Here is a 19,652-nt window from a genome sequence, read left to right on the forward strand (position 1 = left end):
TGCATTAGAGTTTTATCTCTAAAAAGGTTTCTTTCTAACTCGTTCTTGCATGTTACCGATTATGAGTTGGACTGTTTTGAGAGTGCTTTCATGGGGAGTTTCTTTTCGCGTAAGCTAAGAGAACCAAAGAGATGGTTGCCGACATGACGTGCAGGATGAGTTATTCGTTGTTTGGTTTCCTCATCTGTCAGGTAAGGAAAGTAAAGCAGCCATGCTAATAGGTGGCATGGGCATAGCAAGGCTGTTGATCCATGTACAATAAGTTGAGGAGGACAATATAAGGGATAGAGAAGAGTTTAAGAATAAGAGGGCTAAGGCATTGGGGGATGAATCCAGGCAGCAAAAGAGAATTGCAAACCGGTCTTCTTACCAACACAAGAAGAAAGGACCTTCTCCATCATTTGTTGGTGCTCCTACAACAAGAAACAAATGTAAGTACAATAGTCAGAATTCCGTGAATTTCAGAGCTAGACCTGCAAAGTCGCAAAGTAGTATGGCACAAGGGGGTACTAAGAATCCTGCATGTGCTGAGTATGGTAGGAACAACTCAGGGATATGTCGTGATGGCTCTACTGGTTGCTTCAAGTATGGACAGAATGGTCATTTCATGCGAGAATGTCCAAAGAACAAGCAGGGTAGTGGTAATAGGGGCAATAGAGCTCAGTCTTCTTCAGTCGCTCCACCAGACAAAGCAGCACCTAGAGGGGCTACTTCTGGTACTGGCGGAGGATCAAACCGCCTATATACTATCACAAGTCGCCAAGAGCAAGAGGATTTGCTAGATGTTGTTACTGGTATGATCCAAGTCTTCAATTTTAATGTTTATGCTTTGCTAGACCCAGGAGTCAGTTTATCCTTTGTAACTCTGTATGTTGCAATGAATTTTAATGTTATTCCTGAGCAACTTAGTGAACCATTCAGTGTTTCTTCACCTGTTGGTTAGTCTATTCTAGAAGAGAGAGCCTATCGTGATTGTCTTGTTTCCGTCAATCACAAGAGTACCATGGCTGATTTAGTTGAGTTAGACATGGTAGATTTTGATGTCATTCTTGGTATGAACTGGCATCATGCATGTTATGCCTCAGTTGATTGTAGAACTCGAGTTGTCAAGTTCCAGTTTCCAAATGAGTCAGTCTTAGAGTGGAAAAGTAGTTCAGCAGTGCCTAAGGGTCATTTCATTTCATACCTTAAGGCAAGGAAGTAAGTTTCAAAGGGGTGTGTCTATCACTTAGTCCGAACTAATGACTCTAGTGTTGAGCTACCTCTTATTCAGTCAGTTGCAGTAGTAAAAAAGTTTCTAGAAGTCTTATCAGATGATCTTCTCGGAGTCCATCCTAAGAGAGAGATAGACTTCGGTATAGACCGTCTTCCAGATACTCATCCTATATCTATTTCTCCATATAGAATGGTTGCAGCAGAATTGAAAGGGATTAAAGAACAGTTGAAAAACCTCTTTCATAAGGGTTTTATTCGACCAAGTGTCTCACCTTGGGGCCTCATGTCTTGTTTGTGAGAAAGAAGGATGGTTCCCTTCGGATGTGTATAGATTACCGTTATTTGAACAAGGTTACCACCTGTTTCACTAAGATAGACCTCAGATCTGGCTACCATCAGTTAAGAGTAAGGGAATGTGATATTCCAAAGACAGCTTTCAAAAACCGTTATGGTCATTATGAGATACTAGTTATGTCCTTTGGTTTGACGAATGCGTCTGCAACATTCATGGACCTTATGAATAGAGTATTCAAACCTTATTAAAATATGTTTGTTATCGTCTTCATTGTTGACATACTAATCTATTCAAGGAATGTAGAAGATCATGCTAGTCATCTTAAGATAGTTCTCCAAACTCTAAGAGATAGAAAGTTGTATGTCAAGTTCTCTAAGTGTGAGTTTTGGCTTGAGTCTGTGGCAGTTTTAGGCCACATCGTGTCTGGAGAGAGAATTAAAGTTGATACCCAGAAAATAGAGGCAGTGCAGAATTGGCATAGACCCACAACTCCAACTGATATTAGGAGTTTCTTGGGTTTGGCAGGATATTATAGAAGGTGCGTAGAGAGGTTCTCGTCTATTTCGTCCCCTTTGACCAAGTTGACTCAGAAAAGAGTGAAATTTCAATGATTTGAAGCTTGTGAGAAACGCTTTCAGGAATTGAAAAAGAGGTTGACCGCTGCCCAGTATTGAACTTACTAGAAGGTACGTAAGGCTTTGTTGTGTATTGTGATGCGTCTAGAGTTTGTTTGGGTTGTGTGTTAATGCAGAATGGCAAAGTTATAGCTTATGCCTCGAGACAATTGAAAGTTCATGAGAAGAATTACCCAACCCTTGATCTAGAGTTGGCTTTCATAGTATTTGCTTTGAAAATATGCTGCCCTTATCTTTATGGTGTTCATGCGGATGTATTCACTGATCACAAGAGTCTTCAGTATGTGTTTACTCAAAAAGAGCTTAATCTCAGACAAAGGAGGTGGTTAGAATTACTCAAAGATTATGACATGAGTATTCTTTATCACATAGGTAAAGCTAATGTTGTTGCTAATACTTTAAGCAGGTTGTCTATGGGTAGTACCGTCCATGTTGAGGAAGAAAAGAAAGAGTTAGCAAAGGGGTTCATAGACTTGCACGACTAGGAGTTCGACTAATGGATTCCACAGAAGGAGGAGCAGTGGTGATGAATGGGGCTAAATCATCATTAGTGTCAGAAGTAAAAGATAAGCAAGACCAACATTCTTTATTGCTTGAATTAAAGTCAAGTGTTCATCAGCAAAAAGTGATGGCTTTTGAACAAGGGGGAGGATGGTGTTTTGAGGTATGAAGGTATATTGTGTGATTGATTTCAAGGGTAATTGGGATGATCACCTACCTCTCATTGAGTTTGCTTATAACAATAGTTACCACTCTAGCATCTAAATGGCTCCTTATGAAGTTTTTTATGGGAGAAGATGCAGATCTCCTATTGGATGGTTTGAAACTGGTGAAGCTGGGTTAATAGGACCATACTTAGTTCATAAATCTATGGAGAAAGTGAAAGTGATTCAAGAAAGGTTGAAAACAGCACAGAGTCGTTAGAAATCCTACACTAATGCTAGGAGAATGGAGTTAGAGTTCGAAGTAGATGATTGGGTTACTTAAAAGTTTCACCCATGAAGGGTGTTATGAGAAAGGAAAGATTAGTCCCCAGTATATTGGTTCTTACAGAATATCCAAGAGGATTGGCAGTGTAGCTTATGACTTAGAGCTACCACAAGAGTTAGCAGCGGTTTATCCGGGGTTTTTTTTTTACATCTCCATGTTGAAGAAGTGCATGGGCTATCCTTCATTGATCATATCAACAGAAGATATTGGGATCAAAGATAATTTATCTTATGAAGAGATTCCGGTCCAGATTCTAGATCGCCAAGTTCACAAGTTGAGAACAAAGGAGGTAGCATCAGTCAAAGTTCTTTGGAGGAATCAGTTTGTTGAGGAAGCCACTTGGGAAGCTGAGGAGGATATGAAGAAAAGATATCCACATCTATTCGAATCTGGAGAAGTTCCAAATTAAGGTACAAATCCTTTTTCTTAGCATTTTATGTATAAGTTAGCATGTCGTAATTGCATTGCTTGTTGGGTGTTTGAACTAAATGTTAGATATTACACCATTAGCCTACTAAGAGTAAGCTCATTCTAGGACGAATGTTCCTAAGGGGGAGATATTGTAACACCCCGTAACTAGAAAGAAGTTAAAAAATGGATATAGTCATTTTTGGAAAGAATATAAAAAACTGGAAAATTTGTTAAGTATGTTAAGTTGGATTTTTGGTCAACTTCAAACAACCATAACACCTAGATCAAGATGAGTTAGATGTGTTTCCAGATATCGTAGAAAATATCTTGAAACAATCTTTCCAACGCCAACATGTTTACGCTATTCTTAGTTCGTATTAGTAAGATATGCCCATTGGAAGTTGAGTTGTCCAAATAAGGAAAATCTAATTCGGATTTTGGAAAGGTATTTTAGTCTTTTCCTTTCCAAATTATTTTAATTCGTTTTTAGGAGTTCAGTTGGGGTCTAAACTGAACTTGGTCAGTTTACGCTTTTCCAAAAAAAAGTTAGGATTTTGAGAGAAGAGAAAAGAAGAGGAGAAAAGAGGAGAAGAAGCAAGATTCATCAAGATCGTTCAAGTTTGATCATGGATTTCGTCAAGGGGTAATCCCTAGGTGGTATGTGAGTTCACATAGCATTGGGTTCGTTCACCCATGCACCAAACATGTTTATTTCAGTATGATTTTCATCCTAAAAGATTGAGACTTTGATATTCTTGAGTTGTATTTTTGAATTGCTTTCGTTCTTGAATTTGGGATGAGATTGAGGAGTTGTTGAGAGTTTAAGGTAGATTTTAGAGTTTTTTTGAGTCAGGTTCTTGGGTACATTTGTTGGGTATCTGAATCTAAAGAGAATTTGATAAAAAGAATCGAGTTTAGGGGAATTGAGGTCAGAAAACGAAGAAGGAAAAAGTAGGCAAAATCTGGGTACCAGGTCTACATCGCGGACATGTTCCTCAGGATTGGAAAAATCTTTCTCGCATCGCGGAGCGGTCACGGACCGTTCTGCCTCAAAAGTTATTTCGCAACCAATTAATTAAATGCATCTCCACGTCGTGGACTTGCTACCAAAAGTTCAAGATATGATCCCTGAATCTCATCACTTCTTCTGGGAGGTAATATGTTGGTCCACCATCCCCATCATGTATACTCATTATCCTATCTCAACACACAAACAACTAGACAAAACTAAGGATTAGGTAAGTAGATTACAACTAAGAAGAACAAAATTTCTACTAATCTAAAAATTCTCAAATAACACCACACCCCGGCAGCGGCTTATCGTGACCAACGACACTAACCTACGGTATGAGTGTCTACGATCGTCGATAGTATAGTAACCCAACTAAAGGTTGGGGTCGTGTACCAAGGGAGTGGTTTTGAGAATTGATAGAAAAAATAAAATTAAGCTCTAACTAGTCGTAGCTAAAGACATTAATGAATAAAAAATGGTAAATTAAATGGGGTGACACAAAAGTGTCAAATATCAATTGGGGGTTTTGTCACAATTAGTAAAAATAGCAAAAATTAACATGAAAATCAAGTATGGGGAAATGTTCTTGGGGTTTAACCGCAATACAAATTGAGATAAGCAGTTGGGTACATGTTTTTGAAAGGAAATTTGTAAGATAATAGTGACTAGGCTAAGCTTTAAATGGAAATAAGTTCCCTCTCAGGCAACTTACCCCGTCTCAAATGCGTTCCTCTCAGACACCCATTTGTTGCATGAAGACCAGTCTACGCCTTACCCCACTCACTCTCTCGAGCTGAGTGTTAGGATATAAGACTAGGGCACACCCTCTCGGGTTGAACCTCATGTTGACCAACTCCTTAGGCCATCAATCTAGTAGTCTTGGTTTCGTGACCTCCCTCTCGAGCAAGCCGAAAACACATGGGTGGATTTGTATTTACAACTACAAACCCTTTAGATTAAGCCACAACCACTAGGTGAAATCATCATTAAACTACATCTAACCTATCAGCAAGCATGACCAAACAATAATATCAACACATATTTGCTAAATCACACCCCAAGAATGGGGGGTTTTAGTCACACATCAAGAAATAACAAAATACACCTAAAATGATAATAAAATCAAATGGGTATAAGAAATTAAACCTTGATTTAAGCAAAGGAAGAAGAATGGAGAAGATCCACTTCCAACTTGGGGAAGATGAAATCCTTCTTTCTTCAAGTCTCCCAAAATCCCTCTACAAATTTGAGAGAAAAATATCCGAAAGAACTATTCTATTCTGGAAAGTAAAATAAATGTTCCACTCTTTATAATTAATAACAAGTTCAGTGTTTATAGACTTTAGAAAATAGCGTTGGCGGATCTTTCAGCGAAGTTAATCGATATCGTTGAATGACTTCAGCGACTCGCCTTTCGTCTGTCTCATCGTTGTTTCGTGCTTGCCTTCCGCATCTTCACGTTCTGGACCATTGGGCGGTATAGTACTGCTTCACGAAACTATTCGGCGAAGCACCGACTGCTCCTTTCATCGCCTTTTTTATCCTTCTCCTTAAGGCTTCGCGTACTGGAACAAAGGGCGGAGTAAATCCCTTCGGTGAATTGTCAAGTGTGCTTGGCGATGCTCGGGCTTCAGCTTCTTTGTTCTGTTCAGTCTTTTTGTTCCTATTTTCTCCTAAGTGTCCATGCTTTCACTAAAACTTCAAATACCCGAAACTTAAGAGTTTTCATCAAATATTTAGACAAAATAAGCATTCCAGGACACTATTCTTATCAAAATAAAGCCCTAAATTAGTCCAATTTGTGGACTCATCAGCCTGCATCTTCTAATGATGCAGATATAGGTAACCAAGATCAGCATCCAGCGCTTCGTTGTTCCAATTGAGTATTCAGAGTCTTGTAGTAAGCCTCATTGCTTTCCGGAGGATCCCTATTTATATTTCTTTAGTAGTTTTCAGTTGTTAGGATGATCGGGGGTCTTATCCGACATCCATCTCAGTTATTAGAGGCTTCATCGATAGACAGTCAGTTAGTTCATTTGTTTTTACCTTGTTATTTGCTTATGTTCAAATTTGAGTTGCCACTTTGGCTAAGTTAAATGTTTATTTCTGAAACATTATGAGTTTAGTTTGAGAAAGTTTAGTTACCTTGCATTTGAGTTCTTTTCTTAATGCTTAAAGTCTTTCACTGAGTAAGTAGTCTAGGCCAATGGCTCGCTTGGGGCCAGTAATGGTTCTCGAGTTCTAGTCCCGCCCATGGGTGTTGGCTTGGGGCATGAAAAACTTGGTATCGGAGCTCAGAGTTCAAGAGTCCTAGGGAGTCTATGAAGCCGTGTCTATAGAGTCATAGTTATCAGTGTGAAGCGCGCCACATCTATAATTAGGAGGCTACAACATTTAGGAAATTCCTTCACTTCTTTCATACTCATTTCATGCGTTAGAGTTTTATCTCTAAAAAAGTTTATTTCTAACTTGTTCTTGCACGTAACCGATTGTGAGTTGGACTATTTTGAGAGTGCTTTCTTGGGGCTTCTTTCCCCATGAGCTAAGAGAAACAAAGAGATGGTTGCCAACATGACGAGCAGGATGAGTTTATTCGTTGTTGGGTTGCCTTGTCTGTCAGGTAAGGAAAGTAAGGCTACCATGCTAATAGGTGACATGGGCATAGCAAGGTTGATGATCCATGTGCAACAAGTTAAGGAGGACATGCTAAGGGATAGAGAAGGGTTTAAAAATAAGAGGGCTAAGGCATCGGGGGATGAATCCGGGCAGCAAAAGAGAATTGTGAACCGGTCTTCTTTCCAACATAAGGAGAAAGGACCTTGTCCATCATTTGTTGGTGCACCTGCACCAAGAAACAAATGTAAGTACAATAGTCAGAATTCCCAAAATTTAAGAGCTAGACCTGCACAGTCACATGGTAGAATGGCACAAGGGGGTACTAAGATTATTGCATGTGTTGAGTGTGGTAGGAACCACTCAGGGATGTGTTGTGATGGCTCCACTGGTTGCTTCAAGTGTGGACAAAATGGTGATTTCATGCGAGAATGTCCAAAGAACAAGAAGGGTAGTGGTAACTGGGGCAATAGAGCCCAGTCTTCTTCAGTTGCTCCACCAGACAGAGCTGCACCAAGAGTTGCTACTTTCGGTACTAGCGGAGGATCAAACTGCATATATGTTATCACAAGTCACCAAGAGCAAGAGGATTCGCTAGATGTTGTTACTGGTATGATCCAAGTCTTCAACTTTAATGTTTATGCTTTACTAGACCTAGGAGCGAGTTTATCCTTTGTAACTCCGTATGTCGCGATGAATTTTAATGTTATTCCTGAGCAACTTAGACCATTCAATGTTTCTACACCTGTTGGTGAGTCTATTCTAGCCGAGAGAGTCTATCGTGATTGTCCTATTTTCATCAATAACAAGAGTACCATGGTTGATTTAGTTGAGTTAGACATGGTAGATTTTGATATCATTCTTGGTATTGACTGGTTTCATGCCTGTTATGCCTTCGTTGATTGTAGTAGTCGAGTTGTCAAGTTCCAATTACCAAATGAGCCACTCTTAGAGTAGAAAAGTAGTTCAGTAGTGCCTAAGGGTCATTTCATTTTGTACCTTAAGGCAATGAAGTTAGTTTCAAAGGGGTGTGTCTATCACTTAGTCTGAGTTAATGACTCTAGTGTGGAGATACCTCTTATTCAGTCAGCTGCAATAGTAAAAGAGTTTCTATAAGTCTTTTCGGATGATCTTCTCGAAGTCCCTCCTGAGAGAGAGATAGACTTCGGTATAGACCTTCTTCCAGATTCTTGTCCTATATCTATTCTGCCATATAGAATGGCTCCAGCAGAGTTGAAATAGCTTAAAGAACAGTTGAAAAACCTCTTTGATAAGGGATTTATTTGACCAAGTCTATCACCTTGGGGCGCTCCGGTCTTGTTTGTAGGGAAGAAGGATAGTTCCCTTAGGATGTGTCTAGATTACAGTTAGTTGAACAAGGTTACCATCAAAAGTAATTATCCTTTTCCAACAATTGATGATCTTTTCGATCAGCTTCAGGGTGCCACCTGTTTCTCTAAGATAGACCTCGGATCTGGCTACCATCAGTTATGAGTGACGGAATGTGATATTCCAAAGACAGCTTTCAAAAATCGTTATGGTCATTATGAGTTCCTGGTTATGTCCTTTGGTTTGACCAATGCGCCTACAGTATTCATGGATTTTATGAATAGAGTATTCAAACCTTATTTGGATATGTTTGTTATTGTTTTCATTAATGACATAATAATTTATTCAAGGAATGAAGAAGATCGTGTTAGTCATCTCAGGATAGTTCTCCACACTTTAGAGATAGAAAGTTGTAGCCAAGTTCTCTAAGTGTGAGTTTTGGCTTGAGTCTGTGGCATTCTTAGGCCACATTGTGCCTGGAGATGGAATTAAAGGTGATACCCAAAAAATAGAGGCAGTGCAGAATTGGCCTAGACCCATATCTCCAACACATATAAGGAATTTCTTGGGTTTGGCGTGATATTATATAAGGTGTGTAGAGGGATTCTTGTTTATTTCGTCTCCTTTGACCAAGTTGACTCAGAAAATAGTGAAGTTTCAATGCTCTGAAGCTTGTGTGAAATGCTTTCAGAAATTGAAAAAGAGGTTGACTACTGCCCCAGTATTGACCTCACCAGAAGGTACGCAAGGCTTTATTTTGTACTGTGATGTGTCTAGAGTTGGTTTGGGTTGTGAGTTAATGTAGAATGGCAAAGTTATAGCTTATGCCTCCAGACAGTTGAAAGTTTATGAGAAAAATTACCCAACCCATTATCTAGAGTTGGCTGCCGTAGCTTTTTCTTTGAAAATATGGTACCATTATCTTTATGGTGTTCATGTGGATGTATTCACTGATCATAAGAGTATTTAGTATGTGTTTACTCAGAAAGAGCTTAATCTCAGACAAAGGAGGTGGTTAGAATTACTCAAGGATTATGACATGAGTATTCTTTATCACCTAGGTAAAGCTAATGTTGTTGCTAATACTTTAAGCAGGTTGTCTATGGGTAGTACCGCCCATGTTGAGGAAGAAAAGAAAGAGTTAGCAAAAGAGGTTCATAGACTTGCACAACTAGGAGTTCGACTAATGGATTCCACAGAAGGAGGAGTACTCGTGATGAATGGGGCTGAAACATCATTAGTGTCAGAAGTAAAAGAGAAGCAAGACCAAGATCCTTTATTGCTTGAATTAAAGGCGAGTGTTCATAAGCAAAAAGTGATGGCTTTTGAACAAGGGGGAGATGGTGTTTTGAGGTATTAAGGTAGATTGTGTTATTGATTTCAAAGGTAATTGGGATGATCACCTACCTCTCATTAAGTTTGTTTACAACAATGTTACTACTCTAGCATCCAGATGACTCCTTATGAAGCTCTTCATAGGAGAAGATGCAGATATCTTATTGGATAGTTTGAAGTTGGTGAAGCTTGGTTGATAGGACCAGACTTAGTTTATCAAGCTATGGAGAAAGTGATACTGATTCAAGAAGGGTTGAAAATAGCGCAGAGTCGTCAGAAATCCTACACTGATGTTAGGAGAAGGGAGTTAGAGTTTGAAGTAGACGATTGGGTTACTTGAAAGTTTCAGCCAATAAGGGTGTTACGAGATTTGGTAAGAAGGGGAAGCTTAGTTCCCGGTATATTGGTCCTTACAGAATATCCAAGAAAATTGGCAAGGTAGCTTATGTGAGAGACCTACCACAAGAGTTGGTAGCGGTTCATTCGTTTTTTTTTTTTTACATCTCCATGTTGAAGAAGTGCATGGGTGATCCTTCATTGATCATACCAACTGAAGATATTGGGATCAAAGATATCTTATCTTATGAAGAGATTCTGGTCCAGATTCTAGATCGCCAAGTTCACAAGTTGAGAACAAAGGAGGTAGCATCAGTCAAAGTTCTTTGGAGGAATCAGTTTGTTGAGGAAGCCACTTGGGAAGCTGAGGAGGATATGAAGAATAGATATTCACATCTCTTCGAATCTGGAGTAGTTCCAAATTAAGATACTAATCCTTTTTCTTGGCCTTTTATTTATAAGTTAGCATGTTCTAATTGCATTGCTTGTTGGATGTTTGAACTAAATGTTATATGTTACACCCTTAGCCTACTAAGATTAAGCTCATTCGAGGAAGTATATTCCCAAGGGGGAGATGTTTTAACACCCTGTAACTAGAAAGAAGTTAAAAAGTGGAAATAGTCATTTTTGGAAAGTATATAAAAATCTAAATTTGTTAAGTATGTTAAGTTGGATTTTTGGTCAACTTCAAACGACTATAACTCCTAGATCAGGATGAGTTAGGTGTGTTCCTAGATATCGTACGAAATATCTTGGTATAATCTTTCCAACGCCATCAAGTTTGCGCTATTCCAACTTCGTATGAGTGAGATATACCCATTGGAAGTTGGGTTGTTCAAATAAGGAAAATCTAATCCGGATTTTGGAAGGGTATTTTAGTCATTTCCTTTCCCAATTATTTTAATTCACTTTTAGGAGTTTTATTGGGGTCTAAACTGAACTTGGTCAGTTTACGCTTTTCCAAAAAAAGAGTTAGGGTTTTGAGAGAAGAGGAGAAGAAGCAAGATTCGTCAAAATCGTTCAAGTTTGATTATGGATTTCGTCAAGGGGTGATCCCTACGAGGTATGTGAGTTCACAGAGCGTTGGGTTCATTCACCCATGTGCCAAACATTTTTATTTCAGTATGATTTTTGTCCTAAAAGATTAAGACATTGACGTTCTTGAGTTGTATTCTTGAATTACTTTCGTTCTTGAATTTGGGATGAGATTGAGGAGTTCTTGAGTGTTTCAGGTCAATTTTAGAGTTGTTTTGAATTAGGTTATTGGGTACATTTGTTGGGTATCTCAATCTAATGATAATTTGAGAAAAAGAATTGAGTTTAGGCAAATTGGGGTCAGAAAATGAAGAAGGAAAAAATCGGCATAATATGGGTACCGGGTCCGCGAAGCGGACCTATTCCTTAGGATTGGAAAAATCTTCCTCGCATCGTGGAGAGATCACGGACCATTCTGCCTCAAAAGTTATTTCGCAACCAAATAATTAAATGCATCTCCGCATCGCGGCCTTGCTTCCAGACACTGATTTCTTGATATTTTCTCATGTTTAACTATCTAAAAACACTCCTAAACATCATGAGGCCTTTCCTATCACAAATCACAATCCTTGAATCCATAATTCAATTCAAGGAAAGTTAATTGTCAAGTCAAGAGAAGTTAAGAGCCAAATAAAGAGAAGTTCATAGAGTCTTCCAAAAGTTTTTTACAAATATTTTAACTTTGTTTTAAGACTTGAGTTTTGTGTTGAGTAAAAAGTAAAGTTTGAAGTTCATTTCTTCATAACATTATATCGGGACTATATATTTCCAAAGAGTAAAATGTTTTCACATTTAAAGAAGAAAGGAAACTTTGATTTTAAAAAGAGCCTTTGAGCTAGTTTTTCAGTAAAGAGTAAATGTTTTCACATTTAAACAAGAAAGGAAACTGAGATTTCCAAAGAGTCTTTGAGCTAGTTTTTAGTTAAAGAGTAAATGCTTTCACAATTAAGCAAGAGAGGAAACTTTAATTTCGAAGATAGCCTTTAAACAAAGTTTTAGAGTAATTATCTCAAATCACCGAAAGAAGTATGTTTTTAAATATAAGAGCTAGTATCATATTTTGGGAGTAATATTGAGGACCGATATGGGGGAGAGTTCAGACAACTCACAGCCCCCATAAACCATCTACCCACCAAAGGTAGAAAAGGGTCATACTTTTTAGAAGATTTCTTAGTCTTTTTAGCATAGACTAGTGGATCCACTTAGTAGTTCAGGTTCTATACCCTCTGCATGGTATAGGACTGCCCTGGTAGCGTGAGGCAAAATGTTGTGTCATCACAATAGCTCATAAGTGATGGTTGTCGGTTAGAGAAACTCCCACAGAAGTAATTTTATTCTTATATACACAGTTTATTATACTTTTACATACATTTCAGAGTTGTATGCACCTTTGCATACACACAGAGTTGATATCATGTTTTAAACAGTTTTTTCTTTATATTGCACTTGTTTTAAACTAATTTATATTTAAATGAGTTCAGTTATGTTGAGTTGAGTTGAGCGAGGTAAGTTCTTCAGTTCCTTTCATGTTTATGTCTTGTTTTATAATTCCCCTCGCATACTCGTACATTTAATGTACTGATGCCATTTGGCATGCATCTTCTAATGATGCAGATACAGGTAACCAGGATAGCATCCAGTGTTTCGTTGATCTAGTTGAGCATCCAGATTCTTGTGGTGAGCCTCCTTGCTTTCCAGAGGATCTCTATTTATATTGCCTTAGTAGTTTTCAGTTGTTATGATGATCGGATCTCTTGTCCTGACATCCATCTCAGTTATTACAGACTTCATAGATAGACAGTCAGTTAGTTTATTTGTCTTTACCTTGTTATTGGCTTATGTTTAGATTTGAGTTGTTACTTTGGCTAAGTTAAAATGTTTATTTCTAAAATATTATGAGTTTAGTTTGAGGAAGTTGAGTTATCGTGCATTTGAGTTCTTTATTTAATGTTTAAAGTCTTTCGTTGAGTAATAAGCCAAGCCAAGGGTTCGCTTGGGGCCAGCAATAGTTCTCGAGTGCCAGTTCCGCCCAGGGTGTAGGCTCGGGGAGTGACACCATAGTCGTACAGATTGCTTGAGGAATGGGCCTCTTTGTACTCCTGTTGCACTGGTAAAGTGATTCCAAATTCCTTTAGCCATTTCTCCATTGTAGAATAGATGTTCTATGGATTCTATTTCTGGGCTATGGCAACAGCTACAATCACTGGATGTGTTTGTGCTCCATGAGTGTAGAAGTTGACCAACTGGTAGCTTCCCTTTCCAGATCCTCCAGCTCAAAAAAGAAATCTGAAAAGGAAGACCTTTCCTCCACAAGAGACTAAAGTCTTCATGCACTTCCTCCTTGTTTCTCAGAAGTTCCCAAGCACTTTTGATAGTGAAAGTTCCTTTGCTATTTTTTGTCCACCATGCCTTGTCGTGCTAATCAGTTAGTTGTATACCTCACATGTAATTCCTTGTATACTCCACTACATGTGCTGGAAGTACCATCTTCATTTTTCCCAAGTCCCAACCATCTTCTGTGAGAAACTCCTTAATCTCTCTTAGATTTTGGCAAGTGTCACAATTTGTTGGGACCTTATACAACAAGCCTAGATTAGACCAGTTTTCATACCAAACGTTAGAGGTACCACCCCTAGGTTCCCACCACAAATGATTTTTAATTTCATCCATATTCTGTAACATATGCTTCCAAACTTGAGATCCCCTTTTGCACTGAACCAGGGTTGGGATCTGCTTCTTGCAGTACTTATACCATAGAAAGCCCATAAAGAGTTCTGGGTCCTAAACTTCCACCACAACTTTGCTTACATGGCTTTAGAAATATCAACAATAGATCTAAAGCCTAGACCTCCTTCTTCTTTAGGTAGGCAGACCTTTTCCCATGCAGCCCAGTGTTTGCTTCTTCCTACCTCCTTATTATTTCAGAAGAATTTAGAAAATATTTTGTTGAGTTCCTTTATGACACAAGCAAGAGGAACAATAGCAGATAACACATACAGAGGGATACTCTGTAGAACACTCTTAATCAGAACCTCATTTCCTCCATATGACAATAATCTTCCTTTTCATGCTTGCAATTGACCTTTCACTCTTGCTAACAGATCAACAAAGTGTTATTTTCTCTTCCTTGTGTGTGTCAACGGGCATCCCAAATACTTCAAGGGTAAAGAACCCTTTACCATTCCTGTAGCTTGTTGAACTTGAGTTGTTATAGATTCACCAATAGTTTGATGAATATAGAAAAAGCTCTTTTCCCTATTTATTTTTTGGCCAGAGCACCTTTCATATTCCTACAGGGTATCCATTATCCTTGAGATGGAGTAGCTATCAGTGGAACAAAAAATTATTGTATCATCAGCATAAGCTAGATGATTCAACTATCCTCTCCACTATGGCATTTCATATGCTACAAATTGTGCATCTTCAAATAGTATATTTAGAACTCTAGTTAGGACTTCAGCAGATAAAATGAATAATGTTGGGGACAAAGGATCCCCTTATTTCAGAACTCTTGTGGAGTGAAAGAGACCTTAAGCCTGTCCATTTATCAAAACCGAGTAATAATTATTAGAAATCAATCTTCAAATCAAGTCAACAAAAATATTAGATAAACCCATCTTCCCAAGGACTCTGTTTAAGAAGAACCATGATACTCTATCATAGGCCTTTGCCATATCTAGTTTAATCACAGTGTTTGCTGGTTTACCCCTTTTTGCTAAGTCAGTTATCAGTTCCTGAGCTAGCAACACATTCTCTATAATGCTTCTCCCTTTTACAAAACCTAATTGGTTTTGGGATATGAGATTAGGAAGAATGCTGCCAAGTCTGTCATGCAAAATTCTAGAAAGAATTTTATTAACAAAATTACTCAAACTAATAGGTCTCATATCAGAGAAATACTGCACTTTCTCTTTCTTTGGTATTAAAACCAAATGAGTATGAGTGATTGATTTGGGAAGGGTGCTGCCCAGAAAAAAACTCAGTACCATCTTCAAAATATCATATCCTACTATGTCCCAGCATATCTGGAAAAGTCTTCCTGTCAATCCATCAGGTCCACATGCACTATCCCCATTAAGATTAAAAATTGCATTCTTGACTTCCTCCATCTTTGGCCTTTTCCCTAGAGCTTCATTATCATCTTTTGTGACTACTGCGCGAATATGTTGAAGTAAAAGGGAATCAGTACAGTCCTTTTCTTGCTTAAATTGTTCCTGATAAAAAGTAATAGCCTCTGCTACATTGAGTTGCTCCTCCTCTAACTAGTCGCCACTAGAGTTTCGCATTCTATTAATCTTCAGCCTTTGTCTTCTGCCCTTTACTATACTCTGAAAGAATTTAGTATTTTTATCCCCACTATTAAACCAATCATAACCTGCCTCCTGTTTCTAGTACTTTTCCTCCAGATGAAGATATTTGGGGAATTCAGCTTGTGCCCTCTGCATGATTATTCTATTTTCACAATTGGGAACCTCATCAAATAGCCTTTCTTTAACTTTTGTAATTTTCTCCCTTAATATCAACTGCTGAAATATATCTCCATATGTTTCCCTACTCCAAAGCCTTTTTGACCCTCTTGATCTTTATTTTGTAATCTAGAAAAGGATTAAGAGTGTTTTCTGAGTCCCAATTCATTCGCACCACCTCCTTGAAAGACTTGTGTTCTGTCCAAAAGTTTTGAAACCTGAAAGGTTTCTTAACTTTATTTTCAACATGATTGTATGACAACAAGAGTGGGGCATGACCAGAACCAGTCCTTGGTAGGTGCTCCACTTTTATTTCTGAGAAACACTGTGCAATTTGATAATTGATTAGAACCCTATCTAGCCTCTCAAATATGCAAACTGAGCCAGCCCTATCATTCCACCAAGTGAAAGGGCTTCCTATATAGTTAGCTTGCCTGAGCTCACATGAATCTATGCAGGTTTTAAAATCATCCGCCAGAACATAATTTATAGGAAGGCCCCATATCTTCTCTTCTTCATTCAAAACTACATTGAAGTTGCCCCATATACTCCATGGATTAGTCATGTCTTGACTCAGGTTGAAAATTTCTTCCCATAGTGACTGTCTCAAAGCCCCATGACACTTGGTATACACAGAATTATGCACCAGAAATTGTCCACTAGATAAATCTTTCAACCTCAAAGCGATTTGTTGATCTGAGTTACTGATTATGGCAGCTTCATATCCAAGATTGACAAATATCTAGATTTTACCATTAACATTGTTAAATTCTAATGACATTTTGAATCTTGTTTTATACCTGTTGAGAGTCGTCATATGCTGAAATGGTTCCAGTATAGCCACAAAAGCAAACTTGTGATGCCTGTGAAGAGATTGCACTCTTTGGAAAGCTTTTTGTGACTTTACTGACCTAATATTCCATATTAATGCCTTCATCATTTAAATTTGTTAGGAGTTATTATAGACTCTTTGGTTGAACTCTACTAGGTTGACTATTCTCTTTACTCCCTTGTTTCTTCCCTTTCCTTGATGTTTTGATTGCAATGATTGTCCTTGGGGATAAATCTGTCTCCGGCGTGATTTGGTCCTCCTTTACTTCTTTAAGTATCTATGTTCTTCATTTTTCATCCTTTATTAGTTCACCAGTGAGTTGATTGTGAGAGACTATGTTGTGAAGTGTCAGGTTTGGGGATTCAATGTTTCCCAAACACAATTGTGATTCATCAATCTGGAGAGGTAACACTTGGTCTAGAATTTGATCAATATCTCTCACCTTGTTGCGTATTGTCAATACAGTATCCTCCTCTTGAATGACTGCGAATTGCAGATTATTTGCTACTTGAACTTCTTCCTCCCTTGTTGTGTTATCTGAATCCTCCTGTTCTCTTATATCCTTAATGTGTTCTGTCTTGTTTTCATCATCTTGGATATTTTCTAATGACTAACTAGCATCTTCTAGTATTATTTTTCCAGCCAGATTCTCTATTATATTACCAGTAGCTATGTCAATGACTTCATCCACTAAGGCTGACAAGTCCCCATTATCCCCTCAACCTAGTGGATACACCTTCCTGGTACTTCAAACATGTATTTCCTCTTTTCTCCCCATCCTTGTTTCCCTCTGGCTATATGTCCTCCAATTTAGCAAATCGATTAGTATTGTGTCCAGCATACTCCTTGGTGATAGCTCTGTCATTTGCATGCTATGTCTGTTAATACCTTTTTTCCTCTTGCTGGTGACCTCGTTCCAATCTTCAAGATTGCCTACTAGTTTTCCACGTGCCAACTTCCTAGGAAAAGAGCCAGTATGCTGGTTAATCCTTGCTTTATGGCTTTTCTTATGATTTTTGTTCTTTGCTTCTCCTTCCTGGTTAGGCTCCTTTCTTTTGTTGTCGTCCTCCTTATTGTCAATTTTCTCCCTTGCCAATTCTGGATGCATAATTTTGCACTCATAAATATTATGCCCCTGTAATTTTCAATCCCCATAATACTTTGGGAGGTAGTCATATTGAATGTTTACTTTGAAAGTTCTTATGGCTCTTGTTGACTCATCCTCTACGTCCATTCGAACATGATCAGGCAAATTGCTCATTAAATCTACTAGCATTTTTACCTTTGCACAACTAGGTCTAGTTTTATTAATAGTTGTCATGTTTAAATGTATAGGAGTGCCTACTGCCGAGGCTAGGGAGAACAAGGATTCCTTCACAAAGAAGGTAGGTAGCAGATTAGGAAAAGAAATTCAAGCCATGGCCATTGTTGTCTCCTTCTCCACCTTATACTTGGAATCATATATCAAAGGCCATATTTGCTAAGCAGCTATATCCTTTGCTTTGATATAATAGGCTGGTTTGGATGTCAAATTAATAAAACCCTCCTTTAAAGCTAATCGTATCAGAATATGTCTGTTTCGAAAATAACCTATCTGACAATCACCCTTAATGTTGCATTGTGCAGGAATACTGGTCCGCAGTTCATCCAGATCCGGCCAACCATATGAGAATTTTCCAACAATGACATGTTGCATATTCTCTATGGTTTTCATCTTTGATACTTCAGATTCAGTCCATCTTAAACAAGGTTCACCATGAAGCAAAGTAATAGGTTTAACGTTAATTGTTGGGATCATGGTCGTACTTGGACTATTATTATTCATCATGTTCGGCTTCAAAAACTTTGAGTAATCCATAGTAGACCGACTTTGATTATCGTTTGGTATGGGAATTTTAGGTGGTGCGGCTAAGTGTGGCTAATCAATCATTATCGTGGATGATTGATCAGTGGCCATCATGGCCATGATGATTCAAGAATTGCTAGATTTGGATTTAGGGTTTCTTGCGACACTGCACTCCTAATGTCCTTCTTGCTTGATCACTAGCTGTATGATCGTATTCTCTTAGTTTCAACTTACCTGGCTTACTTCAAAGTACGAGGAATGTCTGAACCATTGTAATGGATATAAGCTTACTTAGTTCAACTTTAAATGAAAGTATTTACAAACTCACCCCGATAATTTTACAAAAATTTCTAGGATCTTCAGGTTCCTCAAAGGGGATGTTCTAACTAACAACACATAAAGTGTCACCCCACATGACCACACGTATGTAGCCTAAAAATTCAAGACATTCAGGCAGTGATCAAACAAGCAAGCAAGTTCTTATAAAATGGTTTTTTTATGAGTTCTTAATAGAAGGTTTGTTTAAGGCCTACATAGCCACAATGAACTAACTGCATCAAATGGTTCCACTACAAGGGCAGTTTTCATATAATTTATATAGTATAAACAAACCTAGAAACATAAACAAGTACTTCACCAGATGTGTCACGATTCCTAAGCAGATCTCTACGATATATTTTATTTCAAAGAAGCAATAAATCATTACTTCATCCATAAGTTTGCTTATCCTTTCCAACCTTTTTGTACATAAATCTTTAAGTATATCCACTGATGCAATATTTTGTAAAATCCCAAATATATTGCAACCAAAGGCTCCATATTGGTCCAAGGGAAATTTATAAAGTAAATTAGTCCTGACAATAGCATGCTAGTAATGCTAGAGGTTCTTTTTTAGCTATACGGGAGGAGAAGAGAAAAGGAGAATGACATTAAAGTCAAAAGAAAACTTGTCTGAGAATATTTAAGGAGAAAAACATACCTTACCACCATATTCCTTGAGTAACAGGACCTCTGGAATGTAAGCAAGTGTTCCTACAACTGACGGGTTGTGAATTCAATAATCCAGACTGCATGATGAACAAAATAGTAAATAAAAAATATAATATCCTACTATAAAGATGTACATAACTTTTCAATTAGAACGCAAAAATCTTAAAATAACCAAAATCACATATTTTAAGACGTGGTGTTGGGATTCCATCAAGTTCAAAGTGGACAAGTAAAAGTGAACGGAGTGTAACACTCCGGAAACTAGTAGAGCTTAACATATAGGTTAGAGTCATAAACTTACCTCCCCCTACC

General features: G+C 38.1%; 1 protein-coding gene across 1 annotated transcript; it reads left to right on the forward strand.

Annotated features, from left to right (window-relative positions):
- Window positions 1-143: 143 nt before the first annotated feature.
- Window positions 144-13,432, forward strand: LOC125868664 (uncharacterized). The gene is made up of 4 exons (XM_049549262.1): window positions 144-191; window positions 272-716; window positions 12,821-12,883; window positions 13,401-13,432. The coding sequence occupies exons 1-4, from the start codon at window positions 144-146 to the stop codon at window positions 13,430-13,432; spliced, it is 588 nt and encodes a 195-aa protein (XP_049405219.1).
- The last annotated feature ends 6,220 nt before the right edge of the window (window positions 13,433-19,652 follow it).

Source organism: Solanum stenotomum, chromosome 6 (genome assembly GCF_019186545.1).
Source record: "Solanum stenotomum isolate F172 chromosome 6, ASM1918654v1, whole genome shotgun sequence".
Classification (NCBI taxonomy): Eukaryota; Viridiplantae; Streptophyta; class Magnoliopsida; order Solanales; family Solanaceae; genus Solanum; species Solanum stenotomum.

Bases quoted from the DNA above. Each gene is read 5' to 3' on its own strand.
- LOC125868664 (XM_049549262.1), top strand. From the start codon at position 144: ATGACGTGCAGGATGAGTTATTCGTTGTTTGGTTTCCTCATCTGTCAG. The intron at 192-271 runs GTAAGGAAAGTA...TAAGTTGAGGAG, and splicing joins TTGGTTTCCTCATCTGTCAG to GACAATATAAGGGATAGAGA. The intron at 717-12,820 runs GTACTGGCGGAG...CTAATGATGCAG, and splicing joins ACCTAGAGGGGCTACTTCTG to ATACAGGTAACCAGGATAGC.